The following is a 19,075-nucleotide window of genomic DNA, read 5'->3' as shown; positions in this document are numbered from 1 at the left end:
TCAGGCTTTTGGACAGCCATAACTTTTGCCAGAAGAAAATGGGAAGACATAGTTACAGTGTTTCAAGAAGCTGAGTATTGTATATAGTAAAACTGGCTTTCCAGGCAAAGGCACAGATCTGTGTTTACCATCAACATGCAAGGACTCTAGGAATCCTTCTAGATGAGTCTCCCAGGTACATCAGAATAACTTGGGACACTGACAGCACAAAACAGCACATCTGGGTCCTGCACAGTAATTCTTACCAAGAGAGACTGAGACGGGTAATCTAGGTCCCTTACAAACAGAGACACCCCACATTTCATCGGCTTCACAAGTCAGGACGACCAAGAGCCACCTGCCTCAAGCTGCACACAAAGGGACCTAGAAAGAAACCGAGGTCTCTGCAGTATAACAGAGATGTTTATTGACTCTCAACACCTGCCTCTGACTCTGACAGGAAAGAAAGCTGTTATCTTCAAGCCTTTATAGGTTTCTTGTCCACAAAGCACAGCCTGGACTCCAAGTGACTTATCTCACAGCCAATAGAGAAGAAAGCTCCCTGCAGAGAATCTGTGCTAATGAGTGGGTGAAGCAAAAGATTCCAGCCCCTAGAACTTAGGGCAAGGTTGTGGCGGGCGGCCTGCATTGAAGGGGGCCATAGGGAGGGAAGGGAGTGATACAGGGCTTGCTGGGGTCGGGGTGGGGAGACACAGGGCCTGCAGTAATGGGAGGTGACATAGGGTCTCCTCTGTGTGTGTGTGTGTGTTTGTGGTGTAGACATACATGCACGCTCACACATACACAAATAAATGATTCCAATAAAACAAAGAAAATTCAAAGTCTACAAAAATTCAGTTTGCAAACTCCAAAATAGAGGAAGGAGGGACCAAACAAAAGCCACAATATCAATGACATCAGTATGGGTATGGTAAAGGAAAACCAAAACAATAAACAGTCAGAGAATAGAGAACGCCATGCGAGCTGACTAAGTCCACTCAAAACTTGAGCAGATGACAGAAGAGCAGCTCAAATGAGGAAGGGCTGCCCATTCCAAGATCAGCGCAAGGCCAGTAAGAGCTGAGGGCTGGGACAAGACTAGCCCAGGACCTGAAAAATGACCACCAAGGGCTTCCTATCAAGACAGAGCCGAGAATCAAGACTGGGCAAGGCAGAAACTCCAGAGATGCAGGAGAGGGACAGTACAGCAGGGTGGAGGGCTGAGCTGGTTCATCTATTCGTGAGCTGCTATGTTCTGGGAGACAACAGAAGGTGGAAAGTTATAATAGTAAAACTAACTTGAAATATAAAAAAAGAAAAATGGAAATGAACACAAAGCCTATACATTTATTAAAATGAAATATAGGGCAGAATACAAAAATAGCATTCCTTGGGCAGGGTCCTGTACCGTATAGAACAGATGTAAGCTGGGCATACATGACTGCATGCATGGCTCTCTGCTTTCGGGCCCTGGACACTGTATGCTCATCGCGTCCCTCGGACAGGGTAAATCTTCTTCCTTCAGTTGCTTTTATCGGGTATTTTACAACAACAGGAAAGGACGTGAAAACACTCCAGAGTGCACGGAAATTACTAAAGGGTATACTCTTGTCTAAAGAACTGAAGAGGCCGGGCGGTGGTGGCGCACGCCTTTAATCCCAGCACTCGGGAGGCAGAGGCAGGTGGATCTCTGTGAGTTCAAGGCCAGCCTGGTCTACAAGAGCTAGTTCCAGGACAGGAACCAAAAGCTACAGAGAAACCCTGTCTCGAAAAATCCAAATAAATAAATAAATAAATAAATAAATAAAAATAATAAAGAACTGAAGAACTAGAAGGGGCTTCCGGGCGTTAGTAGTCTGAGCTTATTACAGTAACTATGACAAAACTAGCCAGGACAGAAGCAAAACTTACTCTTCAACGCAAAAGCTGACATGGACGCCACATTCAGACCTTCATAGCTCTTGGTCTGGGGCATGGACTGCACTCTACAGCCTTAGTCCTTCCCTGGGTGATGCTGACGTACAGCCATGTTTGGAAGCCTCCTGTGTAGATCAGATGGACCCCTCAGTGTGGCATTTCTCAGAGAGGGGTCTGAGATGTGAAAAGCTTGCTCAGAAAGGGGCAATGTTCTAGAAAGTGCCTTCTTTGTTTGACCTGGATAGTGCCCTTTCAAAAACCCAGTATACGCTAGGAGGGCTCAGTGCAGGTCGGCCACATACTTCTCAAATATTCTCCCTATTTTGGTGATTCCCACTTTGTATTTTCAAAAACATATGGGCACACATTCCACCACCCAGCAATTTGCTCCTTGGTATTTAACCAACAGAAGTGCACGCATATGTTCGCCAAAACGTGTCTCCATATGCTCACGGCAGCGCTGTTTATAACAGCCCTACCTGGAGAATACCTGTGGCAGGTAGCTTTGTGTTACTGTGCATGAACACACTCTAGAACGGGTTGACGTGTGTTCACACTCTGGAGGTTTCAGTTCCTGACCGCTTGGCCCTTGTGGAGGTTTGAATAAGAAGGAGCCCCAAGAGGTATGGCCTTGTTGGGGGAAGTATGCAATGGAGGGTAGGGTGGGATGGGCAGGCAGGGATGGCTTTGAAGTTTCGAAAGCCCAAGCCAGGCTCAGTCTCTGTCTGGTACCCGGGGATGAGGATGTAACTCGCAAGTATTGCCCCAGCACCATGAATACTGCCATTTACCCTGCCGTGATGATAATGGATTAAGTTTCTGAAACTGTGAGCAAGCCCCCAGTTACATGTTGTCCTTTATAAGGGTTTCTTTGGTCATCGTATCTCTTCACAGTAGCAGAAGAGTGGCTAAGACAGCCTGTTGCTTTCAGGCTGGAGCAAACCTGCTGAGCTCCCAACTGGGGAGTAAAAACCAAGTAGAAAAGGCTACACACTAAAATCCCCTTAAAGGGCATGGCACTCTACAGTGACTGCCTCTCACAAAGTATCCTTGCATCTTAAAGTCTCTACCACCCTCCAAAAGCACCAGGACAGGAATTAAGCCTTTTGTAAACATTTCAAATCCAAACCAAAGCACTTCAATGGTGGGCTGATTGTACAAACTGTGTCTACAACCAGCTGCATACGAATGATGAGCATACAGGCAAGCACACGCTGAAGCCCGTATTACACTATGCTCTTTCTTTGTTCCCCGCCCCGCAATGGTATGCATGAGAAAACAGGCAGTATTCACCTATGCTTCTAAGGCTGGGAGAACAGTCTTTCCTGAAGGAACGGTGAGTGGGAGCGCTCCTGAGATGCCGCCAGTGTGAAGGCTGGAATTCTACTGCGCTGAATGCAGAGCATGACGTCTTTAACCGGGTGCTCATGGGGGCATCTTTTAGAAGGCATGTGCAAATCAGAAAGAGCTCCGATTTCCTCAGCTCAAAAGATACGAACACGGGTAGGTCAGCATCCATGAATGCATTCCTAAACAGATAGGAAGCCACTAGTCCATCCAGTCAGGAACAGCGCCGCATCAGGCATTAAGTTCACGTGCTCATTAGTCGTTTATCTTTGCCTCCTCCAAAGGGTTTGTACGAAACTTGTCAGGAAAGCTGGGAGGAAGCCAAGACTGTGGCTCCTATGGCCTGGATTCAAACACTTCTACCACAGCCTGGTGTTGCTTAGGCCTGCGCATGTTTCCCCAGCCACTAACTGGATCATCATCACTACAGGGACCATGACTTTAAAAAGTAATCGGCAAGGGAGTTTGCACAATGATCCATGATGAATGTGAACATGTGTCAACATACTTTACCTGTACAGGGGACCAATGGTATACCCGCCCTGCCCCTACACTAAACTACCTGTACAGGGGACCAATGGTATACCTTCCCCCTACCCTAAACTTCTCCACCCAGGGGCTCGGCTGCCCTTCCCTATATAACCCGGCTACTTGGGTTAGCTGATCCTTTCATCTACAATCTAGGGGTGTCTCTTGGCCCAGGTTGCCCCTTTTGGTTGGCAGTTGCTTTCCCCTCTCCCATTTCCTTCCTTCCCTCCCAAGGCTCAGAGTCACGTACGCTCTCGACTCTCCCAGAAATCAAATTCCCTTTCCAATGAGACGCGTGGTCTGATGATACATGCCACTCATTTGACCCTGTTTGTTTTTGTTTGGTTGTTTTTTTTTTTTTTCGTTATTTTTTTTTCCTCAAGACAGGGTTTCTCTGTAGCTTCAGAGCCTGTCCTGAAACCAGCTCTTGTAGACCACGCTGGCCTCGAACTCATAGAAATCTATCTACCTCTGCCTCCCAAGTGCTGGGATTAAAGGCGGGCACCACCACCACGCGGAAACCTGTTTGTTTTTAATACTAAAAACTATTCTGAGTCCAAAGAACACAGAGAAGCATGTGGGAACAGAAATATCTTTGCGAACAGTGGTTCTCGACCTTTCTAATGCCGAGACCCTTTAATACAGTTCCTCATGTTATGGTGAATCCCAACCATAAAATTATTTTCATTGCTACTTCATAACTGTAATTTTGCTAATGTTTTGAATTGCAATTTAAATATCTGTGTTTTCTGACGGTTCTGTGATAGGATTATTTGACTCAAAGCGCTCACAAACCACTGCTCAAGAGCTACAGGCCATTACAACTCTGTCATTCTGGCTTACTCTGTCCACACAGGAGCCAGAGTCTCCCAGTACAGTCTTTTCTAGCCCCTCGGCGTACAGAATGCCACAAGCTAATGCTCTAAGTTTGAAGCCAGGGGAAAAATATGAATTAAGATATACAATAGAAAAAGCTGTCATAATAAATGATTAAAGAAACAGTACATCTCACATGTGGTCATCAGACTTGGTGCGGACTGATGGTTTCTCAGGAAACCCCAAAGCAAGGAACAGGCCAGCTGGCCCTGCTCAGATAGTGATTACACTACTTCTGGGTCTTCTCCAGCACGGCACTCTGCAACCACTGTGCAAACCTAGGGGCTGAGCTGGCCGGAGGCACACATTGTAGAAGCCTAACACGGTGTTTGAAGGAACCATGAAACGGAGCCAAGCATGGAGAAGCAGGCCCTTAATCCGTCTCTCAGGAGGCTAAGGCAGAGCACAGTAAAGCTCAAGGCCTATCCGGTGACAGAGTAAGTCCAAGCCACCTGACTACTGAGAGCCTATCTTTAAAAGAAAAAATTGAACGTGACCATGGCTATAGCACAGTGGCAGAGTGCCAACTTGGCATGCAGGAGGCTCTTGGTTCAATTACCAATAACCCTGATCCCCCCCACACTACACACAAAAGAATACTCTTTGAGAAAGAACATAAAGTTGGGTAGGTAGATGGACAGATCTAAGTGTAATTGGGGCAGGGGAGAGACTATGATCAACACATATAGTACGAAAACTTCAAAAAAATAAAATAACCCAAAGAAAACTGAAGTTGAACACCCTGAAAGGCAGGGCAGCCCCAGCCAGCCCTGGGAAATGTCTCTTTGTCATCCCTCCAGGCCTGTCACCTTTTGGCAGGGCAGGAAAACCATCTAACACAGGACTAAAGGGCAACGTTTCGATTCCACACTCACTTAGCTCAGCCACAGACAGCAGCCCCTCCCATCTCCAGAAGGCTGGAAAAGACCTTGTGCACCCAACGGTGTCAGGAAAACAAGATCGCTCAGGGGCATTTCAGTGAGAATCTCCACTGCACACGGTAGGGATGGCATCGTGTGCTCCAAATCCCTGCCGAGGCCTGGACCTCGAAGTCCCTGGAAGAAGGCTCTGCAGAGAGCATCTTTGTGGCGGCGCAAATGAATGTAGACAGATTATATAGATATATACAGCTTTAATAAGGAAATAGACTTATAGGACCACAGGTTCCCGCGGAGTACTGGAAAAGCGGAGCAAAAGAAAAAGGGCTGCTGGGCTCGCCCCCAATGGGTGGGGCTATGTCCCTACACATCTTTATGGAGTTAAGTGAGTTAAAATGCAGAGCTTGGGTGGCCCTGGTCCAAGCTGACCACTGTCCTCAAGAGAAGAAGAAGACAGACACCAGAAGTACACACAGTCAGAGGAAAGTCCATCTGAGGATGAAGGCAGAAAACAGGCACCTGCAAGCCAGGCAGAGATGGTTCACAGCAATGAATCCCGCTAACGTCTCAGCTTGGACTTCCTAGGGGAAACTGCATCTCTGTTGTTTGAGGAACTCAAGTCTTTGGCATTTTGTTATGGTGGTATTTTGTTATGGTTGCATTTTTTTTTTACTTTTCCAACACTCTAAATCCAAATCACTGTTTTTCATGATTACACACACACACACACACACGCTGGAGAGTCTACTGGATCGTGCACTCAGGAGCATGTTGGGAGGAGGCTTGAAGCCTGATGAAGATGTTTCCGATCGCAATCTTGCCATGGGTGAGATTCCCCTCACCTGTGAGGTGAAGCAGGTGATGCCCCATTAGGTGGTACAAAAAGGAGAGGTGAGAGGCTTACAAAGCAACCAGGAAGGCAGCAGCAGGGATCAATGAGACACTGCCTTCCATAAGCAGCTCAACACTGACCCCTGCTGGTCAAACTGTGACATAGCCAGACCATTCCTCAGCCACTACCTCTTTGGCTTTGAAAAATGGAAAAACTGTGCCAATTCCCTAACCAAAATGCAGCCGGCCTTTTTCAGCCACGAAGTCACCTGCAGCATTTGTGGTGTCTTAGCAGATCTCACATACAGAGACAAGGCTTTCTTTCAGGAAAATATAAAGACGAATCAAAGGTTATTTCAAGGCGTTATTCACGCCAGCTCTCACACTGATTCACATTCTCCTAACAACCGGTGCAACGGCACAGCAGTGAGCGACATGATTTTTATGGGGAAATCTGCTTTATTATCCAATACCACTCTGTACAGTCTTAATATAGTAAATATTAATGTATCACGGGATAAAGATTCAATATAAAGGAAATCCCTGAGAGTAGTGCCCAGCATGAAGGCTGCATTCAGTCAGCAGCTGCTACTCAATACAAGGCATTTTAATAATTGAAAACTTGTCAGGTTCTTAAGGGGCATTTGTGATTCTCAACACAACCCGGGTCACAAACATATCACAGCTGAAGTCCTGTGGACAGCCCTCCCTGCCCCCATCCGTTCCTGGACCATCACTTTCTACTTTTGTCTACTTACTACTCTGAACTTGCCAGTGCGAGGACACAGCTGCTTCTGACTAAGGCACACAGGACACAGTTATCGGACTCCCCGGGATTTTGATTACGGTGAGGAAGGGGGTAGAGAGTGCCAGGGTGGTTAGAAACTGAGACCACTGAGCAAAAAACACTGGAAACACACCATCCCTTACACTTCCGGGTCATAAACATTGCTGTAAATTTTTATACAATCACAGGACAACTATAAAATAACAGCGTGAGATAACGAGATGGCTCTGTGGATAACAGCCCTTGCCCCACGTCTGAGGACCTGAGTTCAGTCCCCGGGACTCGCGTGAGATAACGAGATGGCTCTGTGGATAACAGCCCTTGCCCCACGTCTGAGGACCTGAGTTCAGTCCCCGGGACTCGCGAGGTAGGAAGTGAGACCCAACTCCAGCAAACTGTCATGTAGCACACATGCTGTAGCAAATACACATATATACACACACACATACATACAAGTAAATAAATTTCTAAATGTGGGGCATTCACAGGACTTTAGCTGCGATGTGTTTGTGGCTCAGGTTCGGTTGAGAATCATATGTCACGTAGCAGCTACTGACTAAATGCACTTTCATGCTGGGCACTACTCTTAAAGGATTCCCTTTATACAGACTGGGGAAATAGGCTGAGTAGATACAAAGTGTATACTGAGCACTCTGCAGGCCCTTGGAAAGAAAGACTAAATATTCCCAGCTTATATACGAGGAAGATGAGGCTCGGAGCAGACTATTGATTTGTCTGCTTACTAGATTTTCACCTTAGGGTGCCACAGCTAGGCATGGCAGCATATGGGGAGGTTGAAGCAGAAGGATCACAAACTCAAATCTAGCCTGGGCTGCGTAGACAATCTATTTACAAAACAAAACAAAAAGTCACTGCCAATTGGAGCCCAAGTATCAAACACTTAATAGAAAATGCCATTACTAGTCCAGTCATACCAAAAAAGACACATCTTCTCTTTAGCCTCATTCCTCATCTTAATAAAATATTTATAGAATTTAATGGTATGTATATAAACCATTTTAACATATATATTAAAACTCCAAATAAAACAGAACAAACCATTTAGAAATTCTATCTTGCCCTGATAGTTGCAAACTATCCCCTCTAGAAGCTTTGAGAGAAATCTTTCTAGAGGGCCACGGCCGCCACTCATCTTCCCTGATTTACTGTCCGCTGCAATGCCTCAAAATCCCTTCACTAAGTCTAAAACAACCTCGAGAAAAGAACCCAATTTTAAAAACGGGCAACAGAACTAAGCAGAGAATTCTCAAAAGGAAAAAAAAAAAAAACACAAATAGCTAAGAAACGTTTAAAAAAATATTCAACATCCTTATCCACCAGGGAAATGCAAATTAAAACTGCTTTGGGATTTCATCTTACATCAGTCAAAATGGCCAAGATCAATAAAACAAGTGATAGCACACGCTGGGTAAGGACACAAAGAAAAGGGAACACTTATTTATTTACAGTGGGCATGTAAACCTGTGCAGCCACTATGGACTATGCGAATCAGTGTGCTAACTCCTCAGAAAGCTGTAGATCAACTTCAAGATCCAGCTCTACCACTCTTGGGCATATACCCAACATATTCTATATGCTACTATAGACATATTTGCTCATCCACATTCATTGCTGCTCTGTACATAATAGCCAGAGTCGCCTAGATATCAGTTGGCTGATGAATAGATAATGAAAATGGGGTACAATTACACAATGAAATACTAGTCAGCTGTTTAAAGAACGGAATTATGAAATTCCCATCTAATTGGGTGGAGCTATAAAAAAAAAGCATCCTGAGTGAGGAAACTAAGAATAGAAAGATACTGTAAGTTCTTTATGTGTGGATGTTTGCTTTTGGGTCTTTGATATGTGTGCTATAATCCATATACCCACAGCGGTTAGGTACCTACTAAGGGACTGGCGGGGGGGGGGGGGGAGGCGGGAGGGATGGGAGGATCTCCCAAAAAAAGGGAAAGAGAATATCTTGCTAAGGAAAGATGGGAGAGGGAGAGACTAGAGCCGGAGTATGAAGTGAGGAGGAAGGCGGAAGAGAGGAGTGAGGGAAGGAATTTGGGGAGGGACACTATCACTAAGGGCCATTATACTATAGGACTTCCTAAAACATATACAAATATGAAAGAAAATAAGTGGAATAGCCAAAGAATGGAGGAGACAATGCCCTAACTAGAAACCTTATACCACCAGGCGAAGCTTCCAGTGTCAGGAATGGATTATATCTGAGTCTTTGTCAGGGACCCCATGTAAACCCACAAATATCTTAGGCTACTGCTGAGGCTATGGGTTGCTCTCCAAGAACTGATGGCAAGACCCTATTGCTAAAAAAGAGCGCCTACATATGTATCTCATTAAATATGGAGAAGGTGCGCTGGTGCCTGTCCAGAGCCTCCACCCCTACTGGTAAGTGCCTATGGTCCTGGAAGGTGCTCTGTACACCAACAGAGGAGGAAGGCAAACACCAGTCCAGCTGCAAACACTGCAACCTACAGCAGAGACTTGCCTACGGGATAGGCTGGTGTGCTAACAGCACAAAGAGCTAAAGTTAAGGCCCATGAGATGGAAACCATGCTTGGGTGGCCAGGAACCTGAGACCGAATAGGCCATTGGTCCAATGGAAACCAAACATTGGTGTTCTGCTAAAAGAACATACAATACAATGGCTCCTAGTGACACTCTGCCATACCCAAAGATCAGCTCCTTGCTCAGTCCTCATCAGAGAACCTTCCTCTTGCAGTAGATGGAGCTAACACAGAGTCCTACAGTGGACAATGTGCAATCAGGGAGCGAAGCTGTAGCACTCAGGCCTGAGTGTGATGTCTTCCTCTAACCTCTCCCCTCAGGGCTCGGGGGGCCAGGCAGAAGAGCAGGCAGAAGATTGTAAGGTCCCAAGTGGGTGGAGGACTCCAAGGCCATGGTGCCCTCCAGACACAGCAGGACTGACACACAGAAACCCACAGAGACCGTGGCAGCATGCACAGGGTCAGTACAGGTTCAAGACACATGAGGTCCCAGCGCTGAGAGGGGGCGGGGACACAGGCTCTCCCTCCTAAGCAAGAAGCTATCTTCAACTTACACTTGCTTGCAAAGGAAGACTTCATTTTCTCCATTGGTTTCTCAGTGGGGAGATTAACCACGCTTCAGAGGAGGCCCGTGTCCAGGAAGATCTGGCCATGATGCATGAGTTTCTGGGGTTTGTGCTTGTTAGATTTATTTTGTTTTGAATGCTTATTTTTTTAAGAGAGAGAGAGAGAAAGAGAGAGAGAGAGAGGAATTGGGTGAACAGGAAGGGGAAGGGAGTGGAAGAGGGAAAAGCACAATCAGAACATACTGTATGAAAAAAAAAAAAAAGAAAGAAAAACTTTCCAAACAAAAATGTTACCAAAAAGCAGCTACATTCTTCATTTCATAAACTTTCCCCTAGTATTACACTAAACAGAGGAGCACAGAGGAGACTCTTGAGCAAGCTGGAGGGGGCTGGTGGAAGCCTCCTGGAGGAGGTTACATGGGAATGGAGTCACTGTCAGAGAAGTCATCTATTCTCTGCACAGCTTTGACAGAGGAAGGGACGTCTCAGCAGGAGACAGAAGGGAAATGGGCATCCCTACACTTCCCAGACACAAAGCTGGGCCTGTCCACCAACTTCAAAACTGAAATATTTCGATAGACGATAGCTAAAATACACCCATTCTGCCAGTCCGGATACTTGCCCGGAAGATGGCTGAGACTGGCAGCCTAGCGCAGGCTGCGGTGGTCCTGCTGTTTATTTTGCAAGTCATTTTAGACCAGTGGCTCTCAACCTTCCTAACGCTGCAACCCTTTAATGCAGTTCTTCACGTTGTGGTGAGCCCAACCACAAAACTATTTTCATTGCTACTTCACAACTGTAATTTTGCTACTGCTATAAATCGTAATATAACTATCTGAAGGATCATTCAACTCCCAAAGGGTCGCGACCTACGGGTTGAGAACCAGGGCTTTAGCCAGACACCCCCCTGCCCCAGCTTACATTTTAGAGCTTTATCTGGAAAACATTTTAATCTAGCTTGTAAAACAAGAAAAGGCTGAAAATGCTTAAGCACTCGCAAAAGAAACTTGAAGATATTAAAAAGACACAAAAGATTTAAATAGAAAAAAATGAGAAAAGAAAAAATAAAACTCCTACAAAGTCCCTGTGACCACTGGTGGGATCTTTGGCCTCTTGGAAGTTCATATGGGAAGGCTTAAATGTAATCTTTTTTTTTTTTTTTTTTTTTTGGTCTTTCGAGACAGGGTTTCTCTGTGGTTTTGGAGCCTGTCCTGGAACTAGCTCTTGTAGACCAGGCTGGTCTCGAACTCACAGAGATCCACCTGCCTCTGCCTCCTGAATGCTGGGATTAAAGGCGTGCGCCACCACCGCCCGGCGCTTAAATGTAATCTTATCAAGCAGGAGAAGATGGGTGGGTGCTCTAGCGAAAGATTTCCATGGAGAAAATAAACAACTTGCTTTGATTTATTTGGCTTTGGGCAGGATGACTCTTGGAAACTTAAGGAGAAGATGTTAGGTAGAAAAGAATTTTAAAGGATGAAATAAAACAAAGTTCTACAGAAGAGCGACGCAAGCTACAGAGTTAGCCCATGCTCTCAAAGGGAGCACACAAAACAGCGATGCCGGACAGGGCTACTGCACTGAAGTCCAGCTAATCATGACAGGGGATCCGGGCTCACCTCACTGCCACTCTGCTGACATCAGCATTCAAAATGCATTCCTGGATTTAAAACTAAAGGGGTCCTATGAAGCCTGGAGGGGGTGAGGGGTAGGGAAGGGGTGGGACTGAATTTCTAAACAAGGAGGATCTTGAAGTTTGGAAGATAAGAATCTGAAACCACTCTAACCCACCTCAAATCCTGGCTCCTAAGAATGTCCCAGGGTAGGATTTGAACATCCCCAGTCTCTGCACTGGTCTCCTGCTTGAAATTGCTCCCCATCAGAAGAGTGTGATATATGCACAAAGTGTCTTGCAAAAAGTAACCTACTAGCTGAAGATGGAAGGAGCTTGCCCAGCACCAGGAAGCCCTCTCTTCATTTCCCAAAGACAGTATAAACCAGGTGTGGGGCATCACACCTGCCATCCCAGCACATGGGAGAGGAACCCAGGACGGTCTTCCTCAGCTACAAAATGAGGTGAGTTCCAGACCATTCTGGCCTACAGGAGAGCCTGTCTCAGAAAAGAAACAAAGTATTTCATCACATCTGAGGAAACACTTTGCTGTGTTCATTCTCATCTCGACCGCCCCCCAAACAGAAAAAGTGACATTTCAAATGCTTCAATGTAATACAAATCCTCCTTTCTTATCTTCAAAGCTGAATCATTAAATTATTTTTAAGAAATGAAAGTAAAGGCAATAAAAAGGAAAGCTTAGGATACAAAACTGTCATTCCCTACATCTAAGTCAGTTTGTTTCCTGTGTTTAATCAGGATACTAACAGACAAAATGTCACAGCTGCAGGTAAACTTTAGTAAGCAAAAAAGTATGGGCATTCCTACAGGAAGCTCAGAGTAACCCTGCCATACCACACACATTGTATGCTAACTGATTGCCGCTTTCAATGTGTTCCTGTGGTGCTGAGGATGAACCCAGAACTCACTCTCTCTACACAAATGCTTGACCACTGAGCTCCTATCCAGGGAATGGCTGATAGATAGAGCCAGTTTAGGAACAGGCTTCCAGTGAACATTCTAGAATCTTCCAGGTTGTCCTGATGGCAGGGAGTCAATATATGCAGCCTTTCCTTAAACCACCACCACCAGAGGGGGTGATTTTTTCCAAATACCCACTGAGCTTTCCAGGAAGTCCCAGTGTTCTCCCTCGGCTTCTGGTCTGAGCAATTAAAGGATGACCCGGCTTATTACCCCCAAGTGTTAGCCCAGAAGCATTTCTTATTTTCAGGAAGCAAGTGACTATCTTTTCTTCTACAGTAAGAGCCAAGGCTTCAAAGAGATAATGGAGCTGGATTGAAATAGCTAAGCCACTCTTGCCATTTGTTAATATTACATGGATTCTCATCTTCCAAAACAATATAAAATGGCTCTGCCCAATTCTGACTCATACTTCAGTACATGGGGAAGGATGCCACAGGCAGAAAACTGGGGAGTGTGCAGGGCACAGATGTACCAGGTTCCCTGTCTTCTGCTTAGCCTCTCCTTCCTCTACTGCAGTGGGACCCAAATAAAATTCATGATCACCAGAATTGGGCCAAGGCAATGAGAGTACATCTATATTGTCAATAGCCAACTCAGTACCAAAATTCACCACAAACCCATCCTTCCTGCAAGAGACTAACACGTATCGAGCAAGTTAAGACATGGTTGAGATGCTAAGATGCTAAAACCTATGTCAAAGCAGGACTCTACATAATGCCCACCAAATGCAAGATGTGTGCACGTCTCCTTCCGCCTGGATGTGTCAACATCCGGCCCCTTGTGGCCCCAGTGCAGATGATAAACTCACAGTAAACTCGATTTTACTCTCTTCATGCCTAGGAAGTGCCCCACCATCTCTAAGCTCTCTGGACAGCTCCTTAAATTAATTCTGCTGTGGCATCTGCTCTGGCTCTCAGGAACTCATAAACTCCACCCACCATTCTCTGCTTCATTCCTCAAGCATTTCAGAGCACCTCCTGTGGTCCAGACTATTCTCAAGAACACAAGCATAAATATTGCACATCTTTGTTCTGGTATTGAATGAGGAAGAGAGGCTATTGGATGAAAAAGAAATAAATCAATTAAAGTCGATGTAATCTATTCCTTGAAGGAAGGCCAATTTCACAGAAGGAGGAAGAAAGAGAAGGCTTTTCACAGTCTGTGATGTCTGTCACTGACTCTTGGCTGTCAAGTTAACAGGCTACAGGTGGAAAGGGTGGGACACGGAAACAGCAGGCTCTCGAGCCAGGGAGAGCTGACTGCTCAGGTTCAAGCAGAGGAATTTATTCAATATCTTCTGGTGCCGGATTCGTGAAAAGATCCACTTATGGTCAGAGTCCGACCTTGTGTGTCCCACCGAGGAATGTGGGCACCACAGTCAATTGATAAACATTAAGAGGGTCTAAACCAGTGGTTGCTAACCTTCCTAACGCTGCGACCCTTTAATACAGATTCTCGTTTTTTTAGTAACCCCTAAACATAAAATTATTTCGTCGTTACATCCTAACTGCAACTTTGCTACGGTAATGATTAGTAATGTAAATATCTGATATACAGGATATCTAATATGGACCCAAAGAGGTCAGGACCCAAAGGTTCAGAACCACTGGTCTAAACGAAGTCACACGCAACCTGCAGAAGTGTTGTGTCTCACGTAGAAAGTGTCTTCAAATGGCACAATTAGTTCCCAACACTTAAAAACTATGAAAACTTGGATTTGGGAATTATTTATTTTAAAAAAATTCTGGCAATACTGGTTCAATATTCACACATGGTGACAACTGTCTGGATGTGGCGAGGCCCCTCCTGCCCTCCTGCCAGAGGGGCACAGGTTATGGAATGCATGGTCACTTCCACTTGAACTGAGTTTTACAGAAAAGTTAACACAATAAAATAGGTGTCACACAAATTTTAGGCTGAAAACAACACCCTGATTAAACGGGACATTCAACTGGAGGCAAGGTGGCAGTGAGCTTGGAGCACAGAAGTGAGCAAGCCTGAACGCAAATGGAAGAATGGCCCCGAAATAAATAATGAAGGGGAAGGGTTGAAAATACTCCTGGCATTAAAAGTTTTGCTAATCGTGTAACTTTTGAGTGCCCCTGACTCATGATCCGTATAGAGTCAAGTGACCTCCAAATTAAAAATATAAATGGCTATTAGGGACACTGCCTCTGCAGCTGATAAGGAACTGCAGCACACCTCCCGTGCGGTTCTCATCTGGTTTACCAGTCCGAGCAAAACAAACTGTGGTTGCAAACTTTCTGAGCCAGGCTCCCGACAAGTGTTTACAAGCAGAGGTGGGATGGGAGCCTTCTGAAAGTGGCCTCCCAGGAGCGCAGTTTCTTAGCAAACTTAGCAACTATCCGAGAACTTACACAAGCCGTTGACATCCAGCATACTGGAGATGCCCCTGTCACTCATGTCCACTTCCGGTTGGTTCTTCTCCCTGCTCTCCTCCACCAGCTTCTTCAGTGACTTAGACATATTCTGCAGCAAAAGACAACAAAGCACGTGGGCGATGGCAAGAGTGTGGAGAGTGGGAGCGGGAGAGGGAGGGAAGGGCAGAGGCCAGGGTCTCCAGGGCAGTCTGGGGGAGCGTGGGCATCACCGCGGAGTCCTGAGTGGGAGGGCCCGGACCCCGCGCACTCACCACAGAGGGCAACAGCTGGCGTGGGAGCCTTCAGGGGAAACTCGGGTGGCGAGAGTGCACTCGAGCAGCCAAAACCAGGTTCTGAGAGGAGGAACACACCCTGTCTCGGCGACCGGCGCAGGCGCACACCAAATCCGGCCAACCCCACGCCCCTCCCGGCCTGACACTTCCCAAATTAGGAGAACAGTTTCCCAGACGCCGCTCCCGGCGAGGCTCGCCCACAGAAGAATGTGGACCCCGAGGCTGGCCAATCATACACGATTTTAGGCTCAGAGGCTCCGCCCCACGCTGAAAGACGCCCATTTTCCTCGGGTTTGAAACTTGGATTGGACGCAGCGAGGTGCGTGCGGTCTAGATTTTGCACATGTGCAGTAGGTCTACTGAAGGAACAAGCTCTGTGGGCGGAAGCAGGGAAGTTTAGGGCGGAATGCTGGAAAAGCAGTAGGTGTAAAGAATGGAGAGTAGCTTGTTTTGAAGGATTGGGGATCGAGTCCTGGGAAGTCCAGAAGTCAGTTATTCTCTTTGTCCTGCGTCTTTCATTGCGGCTCCCCTTCCAAGTGTGTGTGTGTTGGGGGGGGAGGGGGGGAAGCAGTGAGTGTATTACCCTGAATTCCTCTGAGTCTGTCACAAACCTGGTGAAAGCATGCTTCTGAAGATAAAAATTCCGCCAAAAAAAAAAAAAAAAAAAGCAGTCTTCAACAGGAGGCTCACGGGTTTCTGTACCTGCCTCTGACCTTGTTCTTAAAGCAGCTGGAATCTCCCTAAGGGTTAGATGTGCAACAGTAAATAAACTCAACCACTTCAGAGTTCCACCAGAAGAGGAGCCAACTCCACCCGAGTCTTCCCTGCCATCATTGTCTGAGGAGCTTTGACACTGTGAGCCAAAAGAAATTCTCCCGCCCCTAAGGTATTTCTGCCAGGTGTTTTGTCATGGCGATGTGAGCGTAACTAATACAGTTATGTCCTGAAAATGTAAAACAGAAGTGCAGGTGAGCAGCCTAACGAGGAAGTATATAGGGCAAGTTTGAAGAATCTGAGAAATAGGCTACAAGCGGAAATCCCACCCTCTGGACTTGCCGGTGTGCTCACCAGCAAGGAAGTTCTCTGAACCCAGTACTTACTTTGGGATGTGACCCCATGTAGGCTTTAAACTCACTGGGTAGCCAAGACTGGCCTTGAACTCGTGACAACCCTTCTGTCTCTCAAGTGCTAGGATTTTTGTACAGTAGTACATGATTTCTTCATTCCATTTAATACCATCAGATTTTCCTATGGTGGAGTAAGAGAAATGGCTCCATGGTTAAGAACCCTTGCTGCTCTTGCAGAGGACTAAAATTCAGGTACCAGCACCCATGTTGGGCAGCTCACTGCAGTCTGTAACTCTAGTTATAGGGGATCAGATGTCTTCTGGCCTCCAAAGTTACCAGCATACACACATGTGCACGCACACATGCACACACACATACATACATACATACATACTTAAATCCTAAAAAACTTTCCACTGGGTCTATGGCTGTGGATCAATTGTCATATCATTTGGTCTAGATTTGAGCCTCTTTTCCCCATGGTTACTGGGGTTGGAATCTCAACTCTGTCACTGTGAGTCTGTACTTGTTTTCTATAGCTCGCTTTTCTCATCTGTGAAGCGGGAGTGATGGTTTCTACTGTTTGGTGTAGTATGTCACACAGCTGCACTAAGATTCTCTCCCTTAGACCTGGATGGAGGGGGTGGACCTTGGACTTCCCACAGGGCAGGGAACCCTGACTGCTCTTTGAACTGGAGAGGGAGGTGGAGGAGGAGTGGGGGGAGGGGGAGGGAAATGGGAGGAGGTGGAAATTTTTTTTTTGTTTTGTTTTGTTTTTTTGTTTTTCGAGACAGGGTTTCTCTGTGGCTTTGGAGCCTGTCCTGGAACTAGCTCTGTAGACCAGGCTGGTCTCGAACTCACAGAGATCCACCTGCCTCTGCCTCCCGAGTGCTGGGATTAAAGGCGTGCGCCACCATCACCCGGCGGAAATTTTTAATTTAAAAAAAAAAAAAAAAAAAGATTCTCTCCCTGGAACTATGAGGAAGACTTCTGAAGAAATTCTTCTTGTTCACTGGAGTTTAAATGAAATAGGAAACTGTGAGTAGTGAAACCTACATCTGTGGCATTTTCTGATCTCAGACAGTCATGGCCTATATTTCCATTGGAGCGTTTGTCCCAAGAATGCCTCACATCTCAACGGGTTCCACTGAGCCTCTCTTTCAGCGTTTCTTTTGCTGCGATAATCACCATGACTATACGCAGGTTTGGGAGGAGAGGGTTCATTTCATCGTGCAATTCTCAGGTCACACTTCAGCGAAGAAGGACGTCAAGGCAGGAACTGAAGCAGAGGCCGTGGAGGGATGCTGCTTACTGGCTTGCATCTCCCTATGGCTCGCTCAGCCTGCCTTCTTCACCGCATCCATGCTCACCTGCCCAGAGGTGCACCACTCACAGTGAGCTGGACCCCCTACATCAACCAATCAAGGTACAGATTTCCCTACAGGGAGTCTGCTGGCAGAATTCTCTCAGTTGAGGTTCTTCTTCCCTGATGGCACTAGCTTATATCAGGTTGACAAAAATAAATAAATAAAAAATAAAAAAAAAATCCATCAGGATAGGACCCTATGAGAAAGGTATTCCAGTCAGATCCTAAAAACCAGACGTAGACACTGTGGCAAGAGACGGTGCACTTTGTCTTGATTTTTAAAAGCAAGCTCAAGTTAGTTAATGGGGGAGGGGAATCAGAGGGCAGTGGAAGACTGGTTTCCTCCAGTATCACCCCTGGCCCCAGACTATGCAAGAATAGGGTGGACTCCAGAGCCCAGGGGATTGAATTAGAAAGCTGCTTCCAATCCTGTATTAAGCTGCTTATTGCTAGACCACAAGGAGGCAAGAAAAGGAAGTGGTGCTGGAGCTGAGATCTTGTTTTCTGACCTGCCCCATTTCAGATAGGATGCTGTAAGTTTCCATTTGTCCCTGAAGTCAGTGGTTTGCTATGACCACAGGATTTTCTCAGTTCTATGAAAGCAGACACTTTCTTTTCTCTGCATTTTATTTTTTGAATTATATTTGTATTTCCTTCAGGTTCCTTCAGTGTTATGCAAATACAACTTCCCACTAAATCCAAATAAGGCTCCCTGACACTTACCTCATGGCCATGCACTTTACATTTTGACTTTATGAGCTCCTATTTAGGACCTGGAAGGAACGTGTGTGTGTGTGTGTGTGTGTGTGTGTGTGTGTGTCCAAAGCACTACAATGCCAGCGGAAATATCAACAACTATTTGATGCCTGGGTTTTGATTGGAGGCAATAAACCTTAAGAATGAAGCACTCTGGAAATGAGAAGAGGGTGGGGAAAGTCTCTTGCCACTGCTCTTAGGAGTTGACTTCAAGTCAGTCTCACCAGATAAGAAAATTGAGGCTGAGCATGGTAGCACATACCTGTAACCCAACGCTTGGGAAGTGAGGGTGGGAAGGTTTTAGTTTGATGCTACAGGGCAAGTTGAGACCAACCTTATCTTATGAATGAATTATTTAAAGACGGTTGAA

The 19,075-nt window shown here is 46.1% G+C and overlaps 1 protein-coding gene across 1 annotated transcript in view; it reads right to left on the bottom strand.

Annotated features, from left to right (window-relative positions):
- Positions 1-15,660, bottom strand: part of Rsu1 (Ras suppressor protein 1) — a 179,384-nt gene extending 163,724 nt beyond the window's left edge. The window contains exons 1-2 of the mRNA XM_057787590.1: positions 15,496-15,660; positions 15,221-15,332 (exon numbers count right to left, since the gene is read on the bottom strand). Of these exons, the coding sequence (XP_057643573.1) occupies positions 15,221-15,329 (109 nt within the window). The 5' untranslated portion in view covers positions 15,330-15,332; positions 15,496-15,660. The remainder of the gene's footprint in view (positions 1-15,220; positions 15,333-15,495) is intronic.
- Positions 15,661-19,075: the final 3,415 nt, after the last annotated feature.

Source organism: Chionomys nivalis, chromosome 13, assembly GCF_950005125.1.
Source record: "Chionomys nivalis chromosome 13, mChiNiv1.1, whole genome shotgun sequence".
In the NCBI taxonomy this organism is placed as follows: Eukaryota; Metazoa; Chordata; class Mammalia; order Rodentia; family Cricetidae; genus Chionomys; species Chionomys nivalis.
This window is presented reverse-complemented; position numbering and strand designations above follow the sequence as displayed.